Source organism: Nicotiana sylvestris, chromosome 2 (genome assembly GCF_000393655.2).
Source record: "Nicotiana sylvestris chromosome 2, ASM39365v2, whole genome shotgun sequence".
Lineage (NCBI taxonomy): Eukaryota > Viridiplantae > Streptophyta > Magnoliopsida > Solanales > Solanaceae > Nicotiana > Nicotiana sylvestris.
This window is the reverse complement of record NC_091058.1, coordinates 33,432,325-33,458,812: the sequence shown is the minus strand read 5'-3', so window position 1 is coordinate 33,458,812 and position 26,488 is coordinate 33,432,325. Positions and strand designations below refer to the sequence as shown.

The 26,488-nt window shown below is 42.1% G+C and overlaps 1 protein-coding gene across 1 annotated transcript; it reads right to left on the bottom strand.

Annotated features, from left to right (window-relative positions):
- Window positions 1–315: 315 nt before the first annotated feature.
- LOC104228442 (zinc finger BED domain-containing protein RICESLEEPER 2-like) lies at window positions 316–25,876 on the bottom strand. The gene is made up of 5 exons (XM_009780905.2): window positions 25,657–25,876; window positions 23,390–23,547; window positions 1,851–2,412; window positions 709–1,668; window positions 316–395 (listed from the first exon to the last, which is right to left on the bottom strand). Exons 1-5 carry the CDS (start codon window positions 25,874–25,876, stop codon window positions 316–318), a joined length of 1,980 nt encoding a protein of 659 aa, XP_009779207.2.
- Window positions 25,877–26,488: the final 612 nt, after the last annotated feature.

Genomic DNA, 26,488 nt, shown 5'->3' with positions numbered 1-26,488 from the left:
TAGTATTGATAAAAATAAGCCACATATCTGCTTAGTGAATTCTAAGATAAAATCACATTATTTTTTAAGTTTAATGAAAAAGCAGATAACTAGATCAACAAACTATTTTTGTGACCAAGTTAAAAGAAACACAAATGCAGACACCAACTTAGCAAATGGAAAACGAACATCTTAATAAAGTAGATACACAAACCAGTCGCATCAGAAATAATACTAAATGAGAACTCTGATTAGTTTGTTACAACAAAGCAAAAATTGAAACATTGGGATCTTCTTATTCATCAGAAATAATACATCTCCGACTTCCTTCAGTTATCAAGCAACTAAAACATCTGGATCTTCTTCTTCATCAAGCATTGTCGGACATGAAACTCTATCAATGCTTGAATACGAACCTAAAAAAAAGTATAATAGTATAAGAAAGTGAATAGTATTATTAACATAGTAAATCATAAAAAAGTTACTTACCATTTATCTCGTTCCATAACCAAGTGCGAGCACACATCAACGCCTCCAAAGTAGTAGGATAAAGTCTACTATGATGCGGGTTAATCAATCTCCCACTAGTGCTAAAGGCCGATTCTGAAGCAATAGTAGAGACAGGAATGGCTAAGAGGTCATGAGCTATCTTTTACAAAGTAGGAAATTTTAATCCGTTTGTCTTCCACCAACGTAAATAATCAAATGATGGCATACGAGGTAGCACACCTTCTTCTAAATATGACTCCAACTCCGATCTTGGGTCCACATTCGCTCTACTCGAAGCGACAAACCTATCGAAACTAGACCGTCGATCACCCTCAACAACACCAGCAACTTCATTAGAACTAGATGCTTGAAATGACTCATGTGAAGCAACCACTCTGCTCGTATACTCTTGAAAGAGATCAAAACAATGGTTTCGAACTTCTTGAATTTTATGTAATGCTTCTTCACCATAAATTTGTGCAAGATAGAACTCAACCAACTTCATCTTAAATCTCGGATCAAAGATAGTAGCTACCCCCATCGAAATATGCATATCATCCCAATATTTTTTAAATTTTAACAACATTGATAATGCCATAGAGCTAATCAAAGGATTTAAATTTTTCACCCAAGCTTCTAATTCTAGCTTAATATCACAAACTTTTGAAAAGTATTGAGTTGAAGTTGGATATTGACTCCCTGAGAATTGTTCAGTGATATGGTGAAACAGCTGCAACTTTTCACAAACTTCATGTGCTGCACTCCATTGCCCTTCGGTTGGAAAACAACGATAATTGGTGTCAGTTAAACTCAACTTTCTGAACAACTCTTTGTAATCTAGGGTTGTTCTCAACATAAGATATGTTGAGTTCGAACGAGTAGGGCAATCATACTCCAACTTTTTAGTACAAGAAATATGTAGCAACCGTGCAGCTTCTTCGAACCTTTCAATTCTGCCTGAAGATGCTATCCAATATAAGACATTGTTACGCACATTACTAATACCATCTTCTGTCACCTTTATCCCTTCTTGCACAATCAAATTTAAGATGTGTGCGGCACAACGCACATGCAACATTCGACCCATCAACAATAAATCCCTCTTACAAAGTTTCTCATCTAACAAGATTTTCATCATAGCATTGTTTGTACTAGAATTATCAACTGTAATTGTTGATATTCTTCTTTCAAGATTCCACTCTATCAGGCAATTAAGCAACACAATACACAAAGTATCCTTATCATGTGGAGCAAGAACATAAATAAATCTAAGAATATGGCTTTGAAGCCTCCATGAATCATCAATAAAATGTGCCATAATAGCCATGAACCCTTTTTTGTATTGTTTGAAGTCCACATATCAGTTGTTATTGCAATTTTACTTGTGAGTTTTTCCAACAACTTAGAAGTTTTTGATTTTAAATTGTCAAAAATCTTCAAAATATTATTATTGATTGTGCTCCTAGACACTATTTTAAACAATGGCTGAAGACTAGCAACAAACTTCCTAAATCCAACATGATCGACAATCGACAAAGGGTATTCATACAAAATGATGGCATGAGCAAGTTTCCTACATGAAATATCTTGATCAAAATAATGTTGTTGGATACCATCATCACCCCCCAAACCACCCCCATCTTCTAAGTTACTTGGCTTCTTACGACATCTACGAATATGATCCCATAAAGATGATGTCCCACATTTTCTTGTTGATTTGATACGAGTGTTACAATACTTACAAACACCAAAGTGAGCACCATCAAGCTTCACCACTTTGTAATGTTTCCATGCATCAAAACTAAGTTTTCTTTTACCTTTTTCATCAACAACTTCCATATTAACTTGATCAGACTGCATAAGCCCTCGACTCTCAATCTCAATAGGAGTTGTACTTGAAGATGAACACATTGGATTTTGTTCGCCTTGAGATTCCATAATTTTCTACAAAAATAAAGATAACATTTACTTACTATAGATCAGACTTTCTCTTCTGATCCATCTTGAGCTTAAGTTGTTGCTTCATTTTTCAAATTCCAACTTTACTTATATTCTGAATAATTACCATATACACCAGAAAGCTAGCTAATACTAACTACTTCATTCTTTTTCTTCTTCTTTCAACACAACATAGCAAGCATCTGATATTGGTTCTAATTACGGCTAGGTGGGGATTGATTATATAGGAATTATGATGACCCGGCCGGTCGTCTTAAGGATTAACGCCCCGATCCCCTATTAACTGCTTTCCCCAAGTTTATTTCTGCTATTTTTAATTGTCGGGATGTTCGGTTTTGAGTTTCGGAGAGTTTTGGGACACTTAGTCCCTAAATGAGAGCTTAAGTGTTGGAAAGTTGACCGTAGTCGGAACAGTGTAAAGACAGCCTCGGAATGGAAATCTGATGGTTCTGTTAGCTCCGTTGGGTGATTTTGGGCTTAGGAGCGTGTTCGGATTGTATTTTGGAGGTCCGTAGCTAATTTAGGCTTGAAATGCCGAAAGTTGAATTTTTAAAGTTTCCGGTTCGATAGTGAGATTTTGATCTAAGGGTCGGAAAGGAATTCCAGAAGTTGAAGTAGCTCCGTAGTGTTTAATGTGATGTGTATGCAAAATCTCAGTTCATTCGGACGAGGTTTGATAACTTTTTTATCGAAAGCGTATTTTTGGAGTTTTTGGAATTCTTAGGCTTGAATCCGATGAAAAATAGGTGTTTTGATGTTGTCTTGAGTGTTCCGAAGGTTGGAACAAGTTTGAATGATGTTTTAGGATTGGTTGGCATGTTTGGTTGAGGTCTCGGGGGCCTCGAGTGTTTCAGATGCTCAACGAACCATCTTTGGACTTGGAAAGATTGCAGATTTTCTATTATTGTATTGCAGAGAAAACCTTCATCACGTTCGTGAGGCGGTCTCGCATTTGCGTAGAGCATCTGGGAGAAGTAGCTTAAATATAATTCGCGTTCGTGATGATGTCCCGCGTTCGCGAAGGTAAGGACCCGTTGGTCTTCGCGTTCGCGACATGGTCCTCGCGTTCGCGTAGGGTCTGCCAGTGTAAGCTACGCATTTGCGAGTGGAACTCGTGTTCACGAAAGAGGAAATTGGCCAGCAGGACTTTTTGCATCGTGTTCACGATAGTAGCCTCGCGTTCACGAAGAAGAATGCGCTTGGGCAGATATAAGATTTCAAAATCGAGGGTTTAGCCATTTTTATCAAAACTTAAGCTTGGGAGCTCGGATTTGAGCGAGATTTTGAGGGATTTTCAGAGATATCGATTGGGTAACGATTTTTAACTCCTTTTTGCTTGTATCCCATTAATATAAACATGAATTCATCCTTTAATTTCAGAATTTGTATGAAAATTGGGGAAAAGTTTCTTAGACCAAGAATTTGAGTTTGATTAGGGATTTGACATTTGATTGGGTTAATTTTAATATGGTTAGACTCGTGAGCATGAGAGGTTTCTGGAAATGTAAATTTTACCTATTTTCGAGACGTGGGCCCGAGGGGCGTTTTGGTCACTTTACCTAATTTTGTGTATTAGCTTAGAATTGCTTTGTAGAATCAGTTACTTGAAGTGTTATTTACATTATGCAATTGAATTGAATAGATTTGGGCTATTTGGAGTCGAGTACTCATGGCAAGAGGGTGATTTCAGATTGATTTTGAGCCGGTTCGAGGTAAGTGGCTTGTCTAACCTTGTGTGGTGGACCTTCCCCTTAGGATTTAGTATATTTGGTAACTGAAATGCCTTGTACGTGAGGTGACGAGTGTGTACTAGTCCTAATTGTTGGAAATCCGATTTTCATCAAGTAATTACTAGTATGCTTCCTTTCCTGTTTTTATTACTTGCACTATTAAGCATGTTGTTAGCTTAGGAAAGCATGTCTAAGTGATTTAATTGCTTTATTTGCTCAAACTGCCTTATCTAAATTCTGTGCAACATGATAGGCTAGAATTACTTGTTGCCTTAATATGAAATTTGCCATTTCTGGATATTTCCTGTTGCTGCTGTGTATTTACATTGAGACTACAGATGTGGGATTTCGGTAGCTCCCTCTTGTCCGTTTATTTGGGACTACGGATGTGGGATTTTGGTAGATCCCCCTTATCTGTTTATTTGGGACTACAAATGTGGGATTTCGGTAAATCCCCCTGCAGTTATATGGAACTACGGGACTGCATCCGGTAGATTCCCCTAGTACTGGATATTTATATTTGGGAATACGGATCGGGATTCCGGTAGATCCCCGCATACTGATAGTTGGAATACGAGACGTGATCCCGGGAGATCCTTCGGATATATATAATAACAGAGATAACAATCGGGATATATATATATATATATATATATATATATATTCATGCCCCTTCTGCGCATGTTTTTCATGTGCAGATCCAGGTACTGCGACTCAGTCCTATCACCCGTGAGGCGAGGCGTCAGCTCTAGAGACTTCGAGGTACATCTGCCTCGTCCGCAGACCGAGGAGTCCCTTTCTATTCTAGATTTTAAACATTTTCCCTTCTGTATTTCTTTTCCTTGTTAGATATTCTGGAGTTAGACACTGTTAAACATTCAAATGCTTGTGGTTCCGTGAGTTTTCGGGTTTTGGGATAGTGTATCAGATTCTGAGAAGTTGTGTTGTATATGCCGAGCGACATTCTAAATATTGTTTCACTTGGTTATTTTTGGCTTTTGATTACTTCTTCAGCAAGTTTCGTCTATTTTCCGTATTTGGTAGGCTTACCTAGTCGTAGAGACTAAGTGCCGTCACGATGGTCTACGGAGGGCGAACCGGGGTCGTGACAAGTTTGTATCAGAGCTCTAGGTTCATAGAAGTCATGAATCACAAGCCAGCTTATTAGAGTTTCGTTGATCGGTACAGAGACGTCTATACTTATCTATGAGAGGCTATGTAACCATTAGGAAAATTCCACTTCATTTGAATTCCATGTCGTGCGAGATTTTTGATATCACGATCCTAAACTTCTATCATCTATTCTCTCACCGATGGTGAGGGCACGCACTACTAGAGATGATCAGGCACCCCTGCCCCTACTGCAGCAGTCAAAGGTCGGGGCCGGAGTGGAGGCCGAGAACGCGCACGTGGTGCAGCAAGAGCACCTGTGTGAGCTACCGCCGAGGTACCACCAGCAGTTCCAGCCAGAGCCCAGGCACCGGATGCGCCTACTGCTACTGCTGCTCCAGCACTTCAGGAGACATTAGTACAGTTCCTAAGCATGTTTGGTACGTTAGTTCGTACCAAATACTTCACAGATCGGGGAAGGGACCCAGACTTCCGCCACCCCTACTCTAGAGAAGCGTGTTCTCATTGGTCGGGTTCCAGGTGTCATAGCGACACAGTCTGTTGTCCCAATTCAGCGGGAGGTGAGGAACTCTCACCGAGTAGAGGATAGGTGGGTCCAGGAGAGAGAGGATAGACGAGGTCAGGAGAGAGAGTATAGGAAAGTGAGGAGACCTCGTAGACTGAAAAGACCCATTGGTCCTTATTTTAGAGGAAGAGCACAACATGGTAGAGGTTTTGTGGGTCAGCCAACTCAGTTTGCATCTCAGATTTAACATAGTGTTTTAGCTATTCAGGGGTCTTAGAGTACCCATACCGTACAGTTTCCACTGACACGTCCTCCTAGAGCTTGTTTTGAGTGTGGTGACACGTGCCATATTCTGAGGGATTGCCCTAGACTTGGGAGGAGTGTACCTCCACAGACTTCTTAGCCACAACGCGCTCCACAAAGTTCTCAGGCTATGATCACTACACCAGTTGCTACCCCACCTGCTCTGCCAGCTAGAGAGGAAGGCCATGCCAGATATTATGCCCTTCCTGCCTGTACCAAGGCTGTTGCCTCCGATTCTGTCATCACAGGTATTGTACTGGTTTGTCACAGAAATGCCTCGGTTCTACTTGATCCAGGCTTCACTTATTCTTACGTGCCTTCTTATTTTGCTCCGCATTTGGGTGTACCTCGGGATTTTTTGAGTTCCCCTGTTTATGTTTCTACTCCTGTAGGAGATTCCCTTGTTGTGGTCCATATTTATTGATCGCGTTTGGTTGCACTTAGTGGTTTTGAGACCAAAGGTGATTTATTGTTGCTCAATATGGTACATTTTGATATTATCTTGGGCATGGACTGGTTGTCACCCCATTATGTTATTCTTGATTGTCACACCAAAATCGTGACGCTGGCTATGCCAGGTGTACCGCGTGTTAAGTAGAGGGGTACTTTAGATCACACTCCCAGTATAGTTATTTCTTTCCTTAGGGCTCAGCGTATGGTTGAGAAGGTGTGTGACGTGTATCTAGCTTGTGTGAGAGATGTCAGTATTGATACCCCTACAGTTGATTCAGTCCCAGTTGTACGGGATTTTCCTAATGTGTTTCCAGCTGATCTTTCGGGCATGCCGCCTGATAGAGATATTGATTTTGGCATTGATTTGTTTCCGGGCACTCATCCCATTTCTATTCCTCTATATCGTATAGCTCCTCCTGAGTTGAAGGAGCTGAAGGATCAGTTACAGGAATTTCTTAATAAGGGTTTTATTCGGCCAATGTATCACCTTGGGGTGATCCTGTCTTGTTTTTGAAGAAAAGGGATGGTTCTATGCGTATGTTATTGATTATCGCCAATTGAACAAGGTTACAGTGAAGAACCATTATCCTTTGCCTCGTATTGATGATCTGTTTGACCAACTCCAGGGCGCACGGGTGTTTTCTAAGATTGACTTGCGATGAGGTTACCATCAGTTGAAGATCCAGGAGCCGGATATCCCGAAGACTGCTTTTAGGACTCAGTATGGTCATTACGAGTTCCTTGTTATGTCATTTGGGCTGACCAATGCCCTAGCAGCTTTTATGCACTTGATGCAGAGTGTGTTCCGGCCGTATCTTGACTCGTTCATCGTTGTCCTTATTGATGATATTCTGGTGTATTTTCGGAGTCGGGAAGATCATGAGCAACACCTGAGGACTGTGCTTCAGACTCTGAGGGAGAAGAAGTTATATGCTAAGTTCTCAAAATGTGAGTTCTGGTTGGGTTCAGTGGCATTCTTAGGCCACGTGCTGTCGAAAAAGGGTATTCAGGTGGATCCGAAGAAGATAGAGGTCATGCAGAGTTGGCCTAGATCATCCTCAGATACAGAGATCCGTAGTTTCCTTGGCTTGGTGGGTTACTATCGCAATTTTGTTGAGGGGTTTTCATCGATTGCAGCCCCCACAACTAGACTGACCCAGAAGGGTGCTCCGTTTTAGTGGATAGAGGAGTGTGAGGCGAGCTTTCAGAAGCTCAAGACCACTTTGACTACAGCCCTAGTTTTGATATTGCCTACAGGGTCAGGGTCTTAAACAGTCTATTGTGATGCCTCGAGGATTGGCCTTGGAGCGGTGTTGATGCAGAACGGTAGTGTGATTGCCTACGCGTCCAAATAGTTGAAGATACATGAGAAGAACTATCCTGTTCACGATCTTGAGTTAGCTGCCATTGTTTACGCCCTGAAGATTTGGCGTCATTATTTATACGTGTGCCTTGTGAGATTTATACTGACCATCGGAGCTTGCAACACTTGTTCAAGCAAAAGGATCTAAATTTGTGCCAGAGGAGGTGGTTAGAGTTACTGAAGAACTATGATATCACTATTTTGTATCACCCGAGCAAGGCCAATTTGGTGGTCGATGCCCTGAGTCGTGTGGCAGAGAGTTTGGGGAGTTTACCAACATCGGAGAGACCTATGGCGATGTATGTTCAGGACTTAGCCAGCCAGTTTGTGCGATTGGATCTTTCGGAGCCCAGTCAGGTTCTAGCTTGCGTGGTTTCTCGATCTTCCTTATTTGATCGTATCAGGGAGCGGCAGTATGATGACCCTCATTTTCTTATCCTCAAGGACAAGGTTCAGCACGGTGATGCCAGAGATGTGACTATTGGTGATGATGGGGTAATAAGGATGTTGGGTCGGATTTGTGTATCCAATGTTGATGGGCTTTGGGAGTTGATTCTGGAGGAGGCCCATAGTTCACGGTATTCCATTCATCTGGGTGCCGCGAAGATCTATCAGTATTTGAGGTAGCACTATTGGTGGAGGCGGATGAAGAAAGACATAGTTGGATTTGTTGCTCGGTGCCTCAACTTTCAGTAGGTGAAGTATGAGCACCAGAGATCGGGTGGGTTGCTTCAGCAGATAGAGATTCCAGAGTGGAAGTGGGAGTGGATCACCGTAGACTTTGTAGTTGGGCTCCCATGGACTTTGAGAAAGTTTGATGCTATTTGGGTGATTGTGGATCGGTTGACCAAGTCTGCTCACTTTATTCCTGTGTGTACTACTTATTCCTCGGAGCGATTGGCGGAGATTTATATCTGGGAGATTGTTCGTCTGCATGGTATTCTAGTTTCCATCATTTCAGATAGAGGTACGCATTTCATATCACGGTTCTGGAGAGCCATTCAGCATGAGTTGGGTACTCGGATGAAGTTGAGTACAACATTTCACCCTCAGACAGACAGACAGTTCGAGTGCACTATTCCGATTCTTGAGGATATGCTCTGTGCGTGTGTGATTGGGTTTGGAGGGTCTTGGGATTAGTTCTTGTCATTGGCAGAGTTTGGTTAAAATAACATCTATCAGTCCAACATTCAGATGGCATCATTTGAGGCTTTATGTGGTAGGCGGTATAGATCCCTGGTGGTTTGGTTTGAGCCACGTGAGGCTAGACTATTTGCATCAGTAAATGTTAAGTGGCGGGGCAAGCCGGTCGAGGAGGCGACCTGGGAGACCGAGCAGGATATGCGCAACCGTCACCCTCATTTTTTCACTACTTCAGGTTTGTGTTTTTGCTCATTCGAGGATGAACGAATGTTTAAGTGTAGGAGGATGTGACAACCCGGCTGTTTGTCTTAAGAATTAATGCTCGGATCCCTTATTAACTGCTTTCCCCAAGTTTATTTCTGCTATTTTTAATTGCCGGGATGTTCGGTTTTGAATGTCAGAGAGTTTTGGGACACTTAGTCCCTAAATGAGAGCATAAGTGTTGGAAAGTTGACTGTAGTCAGGACAGTGTAAAGACAGCCTCGGAATGGAAATCTGATAGTTCCGTTAGCTCCGTTGGGTGATTTTGGGCTTAGGGGCGTGTTCGGATTGTGTTTTGGAGGTTCGTAGCTAATTTAGGCTTGAAATACCGAAAGTTAAATTTTTAAAGTTTCAGGTTCGATAGTGAGATTTTGATCCGATGGTCGGAATGGAATTCTGGAAGTTGGAGTAGCTCCGTAGTGTTTAATGTGACGTGTGTGCAAAATCTCAGTTCATTCGGACGAGGTTTGATAGACTTTTTGATCGAAAGCGTATTTCTAGAGTTTTTGGAATTCTTAGGTTTGAATTCGATGAAAAATAGATGTTTTGATGTTGTTTTGAGCGTTCCGAAGGTTGGAACAAGTTTGAATGATGTTTTAGGATTGGTTGGCATGTTTGGTAGAGGTCCCGGGGGCCTCGAGTGTGTTTCGGATGCTCAACGGACCATTTTTGGACTTGGAAAGATTTCAGATTTTCTACTGTTATGTTGCATAGAAAATGTTCATCGCGTTCGCGAGGGGGTCTTGCGTTCGCGTAGAGCATCTAGGAGAAGTAGCTGAAATGTGCTTCGCATTCGCGAAGGTAAGGACGCGTTGGTCTTCACGTTCGCGACATGGTCCTCGCGTTCGCGTAAGGTCTGCCAGTGTAAGCTACGCGTTCGCGAGTGGACCTCGCGTTCGCGAAAGAGGAAATTGGCCAGCAGGACTATTGTGCATCGTGTTCGCGATAGTAGCCTCGCGTTCGTGAGGAAAAACATGCCTGGGCAGATATGAGATTTCAAAATCGAGGGTTTAGCCATTTTATCGAAACTTAAACTTGGGAGCTCGGATTTGAGCGAGATTTTGAGGGATTTTTAGAGATATCGATTTGGTAACGATTCTTAACTCCTTTTTGCTTGTAACCCATAAATCTAAACATGAATTCATCCTTTAATTTCGGAATTTGTACGAAAATTGGGGAAAAGTTCTTAGACCAAGCATTTGAGTTTTGATTGGGGATTTGACATTGGATTGGGATAAATTTGATATGTTTAGACTCGTGAGGGTGAGAGGTTTCTGGAAATGTAAATTTACCTGATTTCGAGACGTGGGCCCGAGGGGTGTTTTGGTCATTTTACCAACTTTCGCGTATTAGCTTAGAATTTCTTTGTAAAATCAGTTACTTGAAGTGTTATTTACAATATGCAATTGAATTGAATAGATTTGGGCTATTTGGAGTCGAGTACTCGTGGCAAGAGTGTGCTTTCGGATTGATTTTGAGCGGTTCGAGGTAAGTGGCTTGTCTAACCTTGTGTGGGGGACCTTCCCCTTAGGATTTGGTATATTTGGTAATTGAAATGCCTTGTACGTGAGGTGACGAGTGTGTACTTGTGCTAATTGTTGGAAATCCGGTTTTCATTAAGTAATTACTAGTATGTTTCCTTTCCTGTTTTTATTACTTGCACTATTAAGCCTAGTGATAGCTTAGGAAAGTATTTCTAAGTGATTTAATTGCTTTATTTGCTCAAACTGCCTTACCTGAATTTTGTGCAGCATGTTAGGCTAGAATTACTTGTTGCCTTAATATGAAATTTGCCATTTCTGGATATTTTCCTGTTGTTGCTGTGTATTTATATTGGGACTACGGATGTGAGATTCCAGTAGCTCCCCCTTGTCTGTTTATTTGGGACTACGGATGTGGGATTCCGGTAGATCCCGCTTGTCTGTTTATTTGGGACAACGAATGTGGGATTCCGGTAGATCCCGCTTGTCTATTTATTTGGAACTACAGATGTGGGATTCCGGTAGATCCCCCTACACAGTTATATGGAACTACGGGACTGCACCCAGTAGATTCCCCCAGTACTAGGTATTTATATTTGGGACTACGGATCGGGATTCCGGTAGATCCCCACGCACTAATAGTTAGACTACGGGAGGTATCCCGGGAGATCCACTGGATGGATGTAATTGGGACTACAAGACGGTATCCTGGAAGGTACCCCGGTTGTTATCTCTGTGTTGAGTTGTATTTCCTTTCCATGGTTATTTTGTGTCTATTCTAGTTGCTATTGTTCTTTCTATTCTATGTTATTTATTACTGTTGCACCTAATTATACTGTCTTATTCTACACTGTTAGATCTTATACTTTATTTAACCTCAGTAGGGCTCTGATCTTCCTCGTCACTACCCGACCGAGGTTAGGCTTGGCACTTACTGAGTACCGTTGTGATGTACTCATGCCCCTTCTGTGCATGTTTTTTCATGTGCAGATCCAGGTACAACACTATCACTCGTGAGGCGAGGCGACTGCTCTAGAGACTTCAAGATACATCTGCTGCGTCCGCAGACTGAGGAGTCCGTTTCTATTCTAGCTTTTAAACATTTGCCCTTCTGTATTTCTTTTCCTTGTTAGATATTCTGGAGTTAGACACTGTTAGACATTCAAAGGCTTGTAGTTCCGTGAGTTTCCCGGTTTTGAGATAGTGTATCAGATTCTGAGAAGTTGTGTTGTATATGCCGATCGACATACTAAATATTGTTTCACTTGGTTATTTTTTGCTTTTGATTACTTCTTCCGCAAGTTTTGTCTATTTTCCGCATTTGTTCGGCTTACCTAGTCGTAGAGACTAGGTGCCATCACGATGGTTCACGGAGGGTGAACCGGGGTCGTGACAAGTTGGTATCAGAGCTCTAGGTTCATAGGAGTCATGAATCACAAGCTGGTTTATTAGAGTCTCGTTGATCGGTACAGAGACGTCTATACTTATCTACGAGAGGTTATGTAACCGTTAGGAAAATATCACTTCATTTGAATTCCATGTCGTGCGAGATTTTTGATATCACAATTCTAAACTTCTATCTTCTATTCTCTCACCGATAGTCAGGACACGCGCTACCAGAGATGATCAGGCACCCGTGCCCCCTACTGTAGCCTTCAGAAATCGGGGCCCGGGTAGAGGCCGAGGATGCACACGTGGTGCAGTAAGAGCACTTGCGCGAGCTGTCACCGAGGTACCACCAACAGTTCTAGCCAGAGCCCAGGAACCAGATGCGCCTACTATTATTGCTGCTCCAGTACTTCAGGAGATATTAACACAGTTCCTAAGCATGTTTGGTACGTTAGTTCAGGCGAGGTTGATTTAGGTTTTACCAACTAATTCACAGATCGGGGAAGGGACTCAGACTTCCGCCACCCCCACTCCAGAGCCGCGAGTTCTCATTAGTAAAGTTCCAGGTGTCATGGCAACACAGTCTGTGGTCCCAGTTCAGCGGGTGGTGAGGACCTCTCGCCGAGTAGAGGACAGGTAGGTCCAGGAGAGAGAGGACAGACGAGGTCAGGAGAGAGAGTATAGGAAAGTAAGGAGACCTCGTAGACTGGAGAGACCCACTAGTCCTTATTTTAGAGGAAGAGCACAGCATGGTAGAGGTTTTGTGGGTCAGCCAGCTCAGTTTGCATCTCAGATTTAACACAGTATTTCAGTTGTTCAGGGGTCTTGGAGTACCCGTACTACACAGTTTCCACTGCCACGTCCTCCCAAAGCTTGTTTTGAGTGTGGTGACATGCGCCATGTGGTGAGGGATTGCCATAGACTTGGGAGGAGTGTACCTCCACATACTTCTCAGCCATATCACGCTCCGCAGAGTTCTCAGGCTATGATCTGCACCAGTTGCTACCCCACTTGCTCAGCCAGCTATAGGGGAAGGCCAGTCTAGATATTATGCCCTTCCTGCCCATACCGAGGTTGTTGCCTCTGATTTTGTCATCACAGGTATTGTACTAGTTTGTCACAGAAATGCATCAGTTTTATTTGATGAAGGCTTCACTTATTCTTATGTGCCTTCTTATTTTGCTCCGCATTTGGGTGTACCTCGGGATTCTTTGAGTTCCCCTATTTATCTTTCTAATCCTGTTGGAGATTCTCTTGTTGTGGACCGTATATATCGGTCGTGTTTGGTTGCTCTTAGTGGTTTTGAACCAGAGCCGATTTATTGTTGCTCGGCATGGTAGATTTTGATATTATCTTGGGTATGGACTGGTTGTCGCCCCATTATGCTATTCTTGATTGTCACACCAAAACCGTAATGCTGGCTATGCCAGGTGTACCGCCTGTTGAGTGGAGTGGTACTTTAGATCACACTACCAGTAGAGTTATTTCTTTCCTTAAGGCTTAGCGTATGGTTGAGAAGGGGTGTGACGCGTATCTAGCTTGTGTGAGAGATATAAGTATTGATACCCCTACAATTGATTCAGTCCCAGTAGTACGGGATTTTGCTGATATGTTTCCAGCTGATCCTCCGAGCATGCCACCCGATAGAGATATTAAATTTGGCATTGATCTGTTGCTGGACACTCAGCCCATTTCTATTCCTTTGTATCGTATGGCTCCTCCTGAGTTGAAGGATCAGTTACAGGAATTTCTTGATAAGGGTGTTATTCGGCCTAGTGTATCACCTTGAGGTGCTCCTATCTTGTTTGTGAAGAAAAAGGATGGTTCTATGCGTATGTGTATTGATTATCGTCAGTTGAACAAGGTTAGAGTGAAGAACCGTTATCCTTTGCCTCGTATTGATTATCTGTTTGACAAGCTCCAGGGCGCACATGTGTTTTCTAAGATTGACTTGCGCTCAGGTTACCATCAGTTGAAGATTCGGGAGCCAGATATCCCGAAGACTGCTTTCAGGACTCGGTATGGTCATTACGAGTTCCTTGTTATGTCATTTGGGATAACCAATGCCCTAGCAGCTTTTACGCACTTGATGCACAGTATGTTCCGGCCGTATCTTGACTCGTTCGTCATTGTCTTTATTGATGATATTCTGGTGTATTCCCGGAGTCGGGAAGATCATGAGAAGCACCTGAGCACTGTGCTTCAGACTCTGAGGGAGAAGATGTTATATGCTAAGTTCTCAAAATGTGAGTTCTGGTTGGGTTCAGTGGCATTTTTAGGCCACGTGGTGTCGAGTGAGGGTATTCAGGTGGATCCGAAGAAGATAGGGGTTGTATAGAGTTGGCCCAGATCATCCTCAGCTAAAGAGATCCGCAGTTTCCTTGGCTTGGTGGGTTATTACCGCCGTTTTGTTGAGGGTATTTCATCGATTGCAGCCCACATGACTAGACTAACCCAGAAGGGTGCTCCATTCCAGTGGATGGAGGAGTGTGAGGTTTGCTTTCAGAAGCTCAAGACCGCTTTGACTACAGGCCCAGTTTTGATATTGCTTACAGGGTCGGGGTCTTATACAGTCTATTGTGATGCCTAGAGGATTGGACTCAGAGCGGTGTTTATGCAGGACGGTAGGGTGATTTCCTACACGTCTAGACAGTTGAAGATACATGAGAAGAACTATCATGTTCACTATCTTGAGTTATATGCCATTGTTCACGCCCTGAAGATTTGGCGCCATTATTTATACGTGTACCTTGTGAGATTTATACTGACCAATGGAGCTTGCAGCACTTGTTCAAGCAAAAGGATCTAAATTTACGCTAGAGGAGGTGGTTAGAGTTGCTGAAGGACTATGATATCACTATTTTGTATCACCCGAGCAAGGCCAATATGGTGGTCGATGCCCTAAGTCGCCGACCAGAGAGTTTGCCATATTTACTAGCATCGAAGAGACCTATGGCGATGGATGTTCAGGCCCTAGCCAACCAGTTTGTGAGATTGGATCTTTCAGATCCCAGTCGGGTTCTAGCTTGTGTGGTTTCTCGGTCTTCCTTATTTGATCGTATCAGGGAGCGGCAGTATGATGACCCTCATTTACTTGTCCTCAAGGACAAGGGTTAGCACGGTGGTGCTAGAGATGTGACTATTGGTGATGATGAGGTAATAAGGATGTAGGGTCGGATTTGTGTACTCAATGTTGATGGGCTTCGGGAGTTGATTCTAGAGAAGACCCACAGTTCGCGGTATTCCATTCATCCGGGTGCTGCAAAGATGTATCAGGATTTGAGGCAGCACTATTGGTGGAGGCGGATGAAGAAAGACATAGTTAGATTTGTAGCTCGGTGCCTCAACTATCAGCAGGTGAAGTATGAGCACCAGAGACCGAGTGAGTTGCTTCAGCAGATAGAGATTCCGGAGTGGAAGTGGGAGCGGATCACCATGGACTTTGTAGTTGGGCTCCCACGGACTTTGAGAAAGTTCGATGCTACTTGGGTGATTATGGATCGGCTGACCAAGTCCGCTCACTTTATTCATGTGTGTACTACTTATTTCTCGGAGCGATTGGTAGAGATTTATATCCGGGAGATTGTTTGTTTGCATGGTATTCTAGTTTCCATCATTTTAGATAGAGGTACACAGTTCACATCACAGTTCCGGAGATCCGTTCAGCATGAGTTGGGTACTCTAGTGGAGTTGAGTACAACATTTCACCCTCAGATAGACGGACAGTCCTAGCGCACTATTAAAATTCTTGAGGATATGCTCTGTGCGTGTGTGATTTAGTTTGGAGGGTCTTGGGATCAGTTCTTGCCATTGGCAGAGTTTGGTTACAACAACAGCTATCAGTCCAACATTCATATGGCACCGTTTGAGTCTTTATATGGTAGGCGATGTAGATCCTCGGTGGGTTGGTTTGAGCCGGGTAAGGCTAGAATATTGGGCGCAGACTTGGTTCAGGATGCTTTGGAGAAGGTTAAGGTGATTCAGGATAGACTTCGTATAGCCCAGTCCAGACAGAAGAGTTATGCGGACTGGAAGCTTCATGATGTTTCTATATGGTTGGAGAGCAGGTTCTGCTTCGGTTTTCGCCTATGAAGGGCGTTGTGAGATTTGGGAAGAAAGGGAAGTTGAGTCCGAGGTTTATTGGCCCTTTTGAGATATTGAGGCGTGTTGGGGAGGTTGCTTATGAGCTTTCGTTACCTCCTAGCTAGGCAGAAGTTCATCCGGTATTTCGTGTTTCAATGCTCCGGAGGTATCATGGTGACCCGTCACACGTGTGGATTTCAGTTCTGTCCAGTTGATCAAGGATCTATCCTATGATGAGGAGCCAGTGTCAATATTGGACAGGCAGGTTAAAAAGCTGAGGTCAAAGAACATTGCATTAGTAAAGGTTCAGTGCCGGGGCCAGCCGGTCAAAGAGGCGACTTGGGAGACCGAACAGTATATGCGCAGCTGTTACCCTTATCTTTTCACTACTTCAGGTATGTCTTTATGCTTGTTCGAGGACTAACTAATGTTTAAGTGTAGGAGGATGTGATTACCCGGCCGGTTGTCTTAAGAATTAACGCCTCAATCCCATATTAACTACTTTTCCCTAGTTTATTTCTGCTATTTTTAATTGCTGGGATGTTCGGTTTTGAGTTTCGGATAGTTTTGGGACACTTAGTACCTAAATGAGAGCTTAAGTGTTGAAAAGTTGACCGTAGTCGGAACAGTGTGAAGATGGCCTCGGAATGGAAATTCGATGGTTGCGTTATCTCCGTTGGGTGATTTTGGGCTTAGGGGCGTGTTTGGATTGTGTTTTGGAGGTCTGTAGCTAATTTAGGCTTGAAATGCAGAAAGTTGAATTTTTAAAGTTTCCGGTTCGATAGTGAGATTTTGATCCAAGGGTCGAAATGGAATTCCGGAAGTTGGAGTAGCTCCGTAGTGTTTAATGTGATGTGTGTGCAAAATCTCAGTTCATTCGGACGAGGTTTGATAGACTTTTTGATCGAAAGCGTATTTTTAGAATTTTGGAATTCTTAGGCTTGAATCCGATGGAAAATAGGTGTTTTGATGTTGTTTTGAGCATTCCAAAGGTTGGAACAAGTTTGAATGATGTTTTAGGATTGGTTCGCATGTTTGGTTGAGGTCCCGGGGGCCTCGGGTGTGTTTCGGATGCTCAACAAACCATTTTTGGACATAGAAAGATTGCAGATTTTCTGTTGTTGTGTTGCAGAGAAAACGTTCATTGCATTCGCGAGGGGGTCTCATGTTCACGTAGAGCATCTGGAAGGAGCAGCTGAAATGTGCTTCGCGTTCGCAATGATGTTCCGCGTTCGCGAAGGTAAGGACCCGTTGGTCTTCACGTTCGCGACATGGTCCTCGCGTTCACATAGGGTCTGCCAGTGTAAGCTACGCGTTCGTGAGTGGACCTCGCATTTGTGAAAGAGGAAATTGGCCAGCAGCACTTTTATGCATCACGTTCGCAATAGTAGCCTCGCGTTCGCTATAGTAGCCTCGTGTTCGCGAAGAAGAACGCGCCTGGGCAGATATAAGATTTCAAAATCGAGGGTTTATCCATTTTTATCGAAGCTTAAGTTTGGGAGCTCGGATTTGAGTGACATTTTGAGGGATTTTCAAAGATATCGATTGGGTAATGATTCTTAACTCCTTTTTGCCTGTAACCCGTTAATCTAAACATGAATTCATTCTTTAATTTCGGAATTTGTATGAAAATTGGGGAAAAGTTCTTAGACCAAGCATTTGAGTTTTGATTGGGGATTTGATATTGGATTGGGATAATTTTAATATGGTTAGACTCGTGAGGGTGAGAGGTTTCTGGAAATGTAAATTTTACACGATTCCGAGACGTGGGCCCGAGGGGCGTTTTGGTCATTTTACCTATTTCGCGTATTAGCTTAGAATTTCTTTGTAGAATTAGTTACTTGAAGTATTATTTACATTATTCAATTCAATTGAATAGATTTGGGAAATTTAGAGTCGAGTACTCGTGGCAAGAGCGTGGTTTTGGGTTGATTTTGTGTCGGTTCGAGGTAAGTGGCTTGTCTAACCTTGTGTGGGGGACCTTCCCCTTAGGATTTGGTATATTTGGTAATTTAAATGCCTTGTACGTGAGGTGACAAGTGCGTACTTGTGCTAATTGTTGGAAATCCGATTTTCATTAAGTAATTACTAGTATGTTTCCTTTCCTATTTTTATTACTTGCACTATTAAGCATGTTGTTGCTTAGGAAAACATGTCTAAGTGATTTAATTGCTTTATTTGCTCAAACTACCTTACCTGAATTCTGTGCAGCATGCTAGGCTATAATTACTTGTTGCCTTAATATGAAATTTGCCATTTCTGGATATTTTCCTGTTGCTGCTGTGTATTCACATTGGGACTACGGATGTGGGATTCAGGTAGCTCCCCCTTGTCTGTTTATTTGGGACTCCGGATGTGGGATTCCGGTATATCCCCTTTGTCTGTTTATTTGGGACTACGGATGTGGGATTCTGGTAGATTCCCCTGCACTGTTATATGGAACTACGGGATTGCACACGGTAGATTCCCCTAGTACTGGGTATTTATATTTGGGACTACGGATCGGGATTCTGGTATATCCCCGCGAACTGATAATTGGACTACGGGATGGAATCCCGGGAGATCCTTCGGATATATATATGATGAACTACTGGACGGTATCAGGGGAGATCTACTGGATGGATGTAATTGGGACTACAGGACGGTATCCTGGAAGGTACCCCGGTTGTTATCTCTGTGTTGAGTTGTATTTCCTTTCCATCGTTATTTTGTCTCTATTCTAGTTGCTAGTGTTCTTTCTATTCTATGTTATTTATTACTGTTGCACCTAATTATACTGTCTTATTCTACACTATTCGATCTTATACTTTATTTAACTTCAGTAGGGCCCTGACCTTCCTCGTCACTACCCGACCGAGGTTAGGCTTGGCACTTACTAAGTACCGCTATGGTGTACTCATGCCCCTTCTGCACATGTTTTTCATGTGCAAATCCAGGTACTGCGACTCAGTCTTATCACCCGTGAGGCGAGGCGACAGCTCTACAGACTTCGAGGTACATTTGTCGCATCCGCAGACCGAGGAGTGCCTTTCTATTCTAGCTTTTAAACGTTTTCCCTTCTGTATTTCTTTTCCTTGTTTGATATTCTGGAGTTAGACACTGTTAGACATTCAAAGGCTTGTGGTTCCATGAGTTTCCGGGTTTTAGGATAGTGTATCAAATTCTGAGAAGTTGTGTTGTATATGCCGAGCGACATTCTAAATATTGTTCCCGTGGTTATTTTTGGCTTTTGATTACTTTTTCGCAAGTTTCGTCTATTTTCGGCATTTGTTAGGCTTACCTAGTCGTAGAGATTAGGTGCCGTCACGATGCTTCACGGAGGGCGAACCGGGGTCGTGACAGGAATAGGATCTCTATATTAATATTCTAGTTTAGGAGTTTGAGCAAACCTCGTGAAGATAAAAAATACTCATATGGTTAATGGTTAGCTAGGAGTATCATGAGTTCATCGCATAGTTAAACTGCTTATTAAACACAGAGCTCGTTAATGTAAGAAAGTTTGCCTCATGACTTGATGTAATCTTTCTCAAGAGAATCGCCTCAGGTATGTTAAGGCTATCCCTTCTTTCTTTTTGGCATGATCTATACGATACAAACGAAACAAGCAAATGCACAACGTCCATAAATTACTCTATTCGTGGAAATGCTAGAGATGCGTACATTCTTGTTTTCCCATAAGTCTTGTTGTTCTATCATCTGTTAATGGGTCTCAAAAAATACGTAAGGTGATCAAGTCTATTTCATGATATTAATCAAAGGCATAATGGTCTTATGACATTCCAAAGTGATTTTATTGACATACTTATCATGCATTGCATTCATTTACATTGACCCATGACCAGATGACGTTATATATGCATATATGTATATTATGTATGTATATGGGATATGGAAAAATGTTATGGCATTATATATGCACCACCACCTGATCAGCTGGTATACGTTGATGATTTTGTCCACAGTAGTACCAGATGGCATTATATACGCGTATATATATAAATATATGTATATGGGATATGGGAAAGGTTATGGCTTTATATACGCACCACCACCTGATCAGCTGGTATAAGTTAATGATTTTTCCCACAATGGCCAAATTGATATGATGGGATGCCCTCAGAGCTTGATGATGTGATGAACTCATGTACCTATGCATGACATGACATTGATACGCATATGCATGACACTATAAGTATTTTATAATTTACAGAGCTATCCAGACTTGCAAGTTGAGTCCTTTACTCCATGTTTCTTCCATGCTCTTCATATACTTATTTATATGTCCTTACATACTCGGTACGTTATTCGTATTGACGTCCTTTTATTGGGGACGCTGAATTCATGCCTGCAGGTATAGATAATCAGTTTGACGAGCACTCATAGTATATGAGATTGGCACCCAGCGAAAGATCGGTAAGACTCCACCTCATTCGGAGTGCAACCGAGTCTAGGAGTCATCGCGTTAGAGTTTTGCTACATACTTATGGATAGGCCGGTATCCTATCCCATTTTATGTCAAATAATTTTAGAGGCTTTGTAGACACAGGTTTACTATGTACAGTATGTCAGAGGCCTTGACGGCACATATGTATTCATGTTTTATGAACAATGGTTCATTGATATAACATTTGCCCACTTACAATTTTACACTACAAGTTGTGGCCATATTGGCCCATGATAGTCATATAAAGAAATTAATGAATTAAAGAGTGGTTCGCTTGGGCCATTATGGCACCGGGTGCCAGTCACGCCTCCCCAGGTTCGGGGTGTGGCAGAAATGCATGAAAAATATGTAATAATCTAAATATTCCTTCTGGATAAACTTTTTCAACTATGTTTTATTCTGAGACCCATGAACAGAAGATAATAATATTTTTCATGGGGAATAAAGAATGTAGACACCTCTAGTATCTCTATGAATAGAGTAATTTATAGAAACTGTACGTTTGCTCGTTTCTTCAGTATAATTAGGACCATGCCAAAAGAAAGAAGGGATGGCCTTAACATACCTGTTTCTTGAATTATTTGAATGAATCTGCTTCTGCGAAATTTTACACTTGGATTCCTTGAAATTTGAAATAAAACCGTGTTCTGCCCTAACGTTTTTGTGAACCAAGGATAAAATGGATATAATCTACTTGCTTACTTAGTTCCAACGTTTTTGAAGTTGCTTTTGTTTCTAGCTTTAGAACTTACGCGTTCTTGGTTGCTTTTTGTGTCCAAAATGAGTGGAATCAAGACTTTGCTTATTAAATTCAAAAAAATTCTTAGATAGCCACCTAGAATTATGACTACTTAGTCATTTTCTAGGTTTGTGGCTTCTTGCCACGTTTGGGGGGAGTTATTTTATTAATTTTTTATCCACTTATTAGTTAACTGGGTAATATTTTGTTACCCGATAATTAATCAATTACCCACACAATTTAAAAATTACCACAACTTACTTAAAATTCTATTTATTTTTAAAATACTTCATATATACTTTATATATTATACTACCGTGGTCATATAGTACCTTGCAAGGTACTAGTTCATAATTATCAGGTATTATTGCTCGACCCATATTTTACTCCAAATTGGCCACTTTCAACGAAACTCGCTTTCTTTAATTCGTGTACCCTTTATCCTTCATGACATTTATTTATCAATTGTTACAAATAGCGTAAATACATTAACATCAAGATAATTTCATCCCCGAGTCCATGTCGGTTAACTAAAAATAAAATTTTAAAGTACGAAAACGCGAGATGTAACATCCTTCCCCCCTTAGAAATATTCGTCCTCGAATGTTCAACTCCTCGTGATCTATATAACTTTGGCAAGGTCGCCTCTGTAACAACACCACTACCAACTCTCCCTGTAGAAGCTTAAAAATCCAACGACACACATGACCATAATTATGAATAACGACAATGGCCTCACATGACCAATGACAATAACCAACACAAGAATTTATACACGTACCTTATGATTATGACATCTCAGTCGGACCTTTCTCTAGAGGAGGAAATAAGTAGGGATATCTAGACTTAATGTTTTCCTCGGCCTCCCAAGTCATTTCTTCCACATTGTTAATTCTCTAAAGTACTTTCACAAAGGCCACCTCCTTATTGCGCAACTTGCGGATTTATCGGTCTAGGATGGCAACCGGAACTTCCTTGTATGATAAGTCTTCTGTAATCTGTACATTATTCGTGGGAACCACTTGGGTAGGATCGCCAATGCACTTTCGTAACATAGATACGTGAAAAACAGGATGGACAGACTCCAATTCCGAGGGCAATTCTAACTCATAAGCTACTCCGCCCACTCTCTGAATGATCTTATAAGGCCCAATATACCGTGGGCTAAGTTTGCCTTTCTTTCCAAACCTCATCACACCATTCATAGGCGACACCTTTAGGAATACCCAGTCATCAACCCCGAACTCTAAGTCTCGTCGCCGTACGCCAGAATATGACTTCTGACGACTCTGAGCTATCAATAGCCGATCCGGGATAAGCTTTACTTTTTCTATGGCCTGCTGAACCAGGTCTGGCCCATGTAATTCATATTCTCCAATATCAAACCACCCTATAGGCGACCTATACTTCCATCCATAAAGAGATTCGTATGGAGCCATCTGAATACTGGAATGGTAACTATTATTATATGCGAACTCAATAAGCGGCAGATGATCATCCCAGCTACCTTTGAAGTCTATTACACAGGATCGTGACATATCCTCCAGTGTTTGAATAATATGCTCAGCCTGTCCGTCTGTCTGGGGATGAAATGTTGTGGTAAGACTTACTTGAGTCCCCAATCCATTTTGGAAGGACCTCCAGAATTTAGTTGTAAATTGAGCTCCTCTATCCGAGATAATAGATACAGGGACACCATGCAGTCGTACTATCTCCTTGATATAAAGCCTCACATAATCCTATGAGGAATATGTAGTTCTAACGAGCAGAAAATGGGCTGACTTTGTAAGCCTATCAACAATCACTCATATCGAATTTAACTTACACTGGGTACGAGGTAAGCCTACGATAAAGTCCATATTGATTATTTCCCTTTTCCAAGTCGGAATCTCCATAGCCTGCAATAATCCACTAGGTTTTTGATGCTCAATCTTAACCTGCTGATAGTTAGGACACTGGGCAACAAATTCTGCTATATCCTTTTTCATTCTGTCCCACCTATACACTTCCCTAATATCATGATACATCTTTTTTGCTCCTGGATGAATAGAATAACGAGAATAGTGAGTTTCTCCCATAACATGACGACATAGCCCTGCAACATTAGGCATACATAATCGTCCTCGATATCTGAGGACCCCATCTTCTGTAATTTCAAATGGCGTCCTCTCCTTCTGAAGAGTGGTGTCCCTATAATGAACTAGCACAAGATCCTCGTACTGGCGTTCCTTTACTTCATTTACTAAAGAGGATGTTGTCGTATCCTGAAAAGTAATTCCAACGTCATCTGAGTCCAGTAACCAAACTCCAAGACTAGCTAGCTGATGAACCTCATGGTCTATTCCCCTCTTTTCTGGATGGAAATACGATAGGCTACCCATAGATCTATGGTTGAGGGCGTCGACTGCTACGTTCGCCTTCCCCGGATGGTATAAAATATCGACGTCATAGTCTTTAAGTAGCTCCAACCATCTCCTTTGACATAGATTCAATTCCTTTTTCTTGAAGATGTACTGGAGGCTCTTATGATCCGTATAGATATCAACATGAATGTCATACAAGTAGTGCCTCCACATCTTTAGTGCATGAATCACCGTAGCTAACTCTAAATCGTGGGTCGGGTAGTCCTTCTCGTGCTTTCTTAGTTGTCTAGAAGCATAATCCATAACCTTATCACGCTGCATCAGCACATAACCCAACCCTATGCCTAAAGCGTGACAATAGATAATGTAACCATCGGTCCCTTCTGGAAGCGTTAGAATCGGTGCTGACATTAATCTATCCTTTAATGCTTGGAAACTCCGTTCGCAAACATCAGTCCATTAAAACTTTGCTCCCGTCTAAGTCAACTTTGTCAAATGTGTTGAAAGGGAAGAAAATCTCTCTACAAATCTCTTGTAATAACCTGCCAAACCAAGAAAGCTACGAACCTCCGTCGGTGTTGTGGGCCTAGGCCAAGTCTTTACTGCCTCAATTTTTTGTGTATCCACCCGGATGCCTTCACCCTAAATGATATGCCCAAGGAAAGTTACAGAGTTCAACTAGAATTCACATTTAGAAAATTTTGCATACAACTTCCCTTCTTGTAGAACTCTGAGCACAGTACGCAGATGACCAGCATGCTCATCCTATGAACTAGAATACACCAATATATTGTTAATAAATACAATTATGAATAGATCTAAAAAGGGCCTGAACACACGGTTCATCAAATCCATGAATACTGCTGGGGCATTGGTCAGACCGAACGACACAACCCAAAACTCAAAGTGCCCATATCTAGTCCTGAATGCTATCTTCAGAATATCTTCATCCTTAACCCTTACCTGATGGTACCTGGACCTCAAGTCTATCTTTGAAAAATACTTGGCACCTTGCAACTGATCAAATAAATCATCAATTCTTGGGAGCGGGTACTTATTGTTGATCGTCACCTTATTCAGCTGCCTATAATCAATACAAATTCGTAAGGAACCATCATTCTTTATCATAAACAAAACAGGTGCTCCCCATTGTGACGTACTAGGCCTGATAAAACCTTTTTCAAGCAAATCGTTTAGTTGTTCTTTCAACTCTTTCGGCTCTGCGGGGCCCAATCTATAGGGAGGAATAGATATTGGGTGAGTATTTGATAGTAGGTCAATAGAAAACTCAATTTCTCGCTCTGGCAGGAGACCCGGAAGCTCATCGAAGAAAACACCGGGAAACTCATTCACCACAGGGATGGACTGAATGGTTGGTGACTCCACTTCCACATCCTGAACCCGAACTAAGTGATAAATACAACCCTTTCTAATCATCTTCCTTGCCTTGAGTTAGGAAATAAATCCACCTCTTGGCGATGTCGTGTTACCTTTCCACTCCAAAAGAGGCTCCCCTGGAAATTGAAATTGGACTATCTTTGATCTACAATCAATGTTGGCATGACAAGAAGTAAACCAATCCATACCCATTATAACATAAAATTCTATCATATCTAACTTGATTAAGTCTGCTACGGTAGGTCGACCATGAATTATTATTATACAACCCCTATATACCTGCTTAGCTATCACCGAGTCCTCAATAAGTGTAGACACCTCAAAAGGTTTAACCAATTCAGGTTTTATTTCAAACTTACTAGCAACCAACGGAGTAACGTATGATAAGATGGAACCTGGGTCAATCAGTGCATATACATCATAGGAGGAGATTGATAATATACCTGTAACAATATCAGGCGATGACTCTTGGTCCTGTCGTCCTGCTAAAGGATAAATGCAGTTCTGAGGACTACTCGATCTAGATGCTCCACCTCTGCCTCTACCATGACTCATTGGTGCATGGGGACCTTGTCCAGGAGGGCGTACTGATGATGACGAACCAGCTGCAGATCCTAATGGCTGAGCTATGCTTGCATCACCTCTCATCAGACAATCCCTCATAACGTGGCCCGGATAACCACAAGTATAACAAACACCTAATCACATACGACACTACCCGGTATGCTTCTTACCACATTGAGTACATCGTGGCAAGAGTGGCCTTATCTGATTTGACTTACCCCTATACTATAAACCTGAGGCCCTGAAATTCTGACCAGACCCTGAATATGTAGAACGATCAAATCTCTTACTGCCAAACTGAGGGGGCACGCTAGCCTAGGGTTGGTATGGATACCTCGAGTACTACTGCCTATGACCACCTCGAAACTCACCAGAAGGACCCGAAGACCTCGCTCTCTTATTCTAGGCCCTATCATGCTCATTATCGGTCCTCTGTTTCTGTTTACATTCCTCTACACCCTGAGTGTATGCCTGAATACGAGAAATATCTGTGTCTGGCTGAAGTGAGACCGACATACAATCGTTAAGCAAGTAAGGCTCTAATCCCATCATAAATTGGTGAACCCAATCCTCCATCTTAGATACAATAGTGGGAGCATACCTAGCCAACGAATCAAACTGAAGACTGTACTCCCGAATACTCATGTTACCCTGTCGAAGGATCAAGAACCTATCAACTCTGGATCGCCTAAGCTCTGGTGGCAGATAATG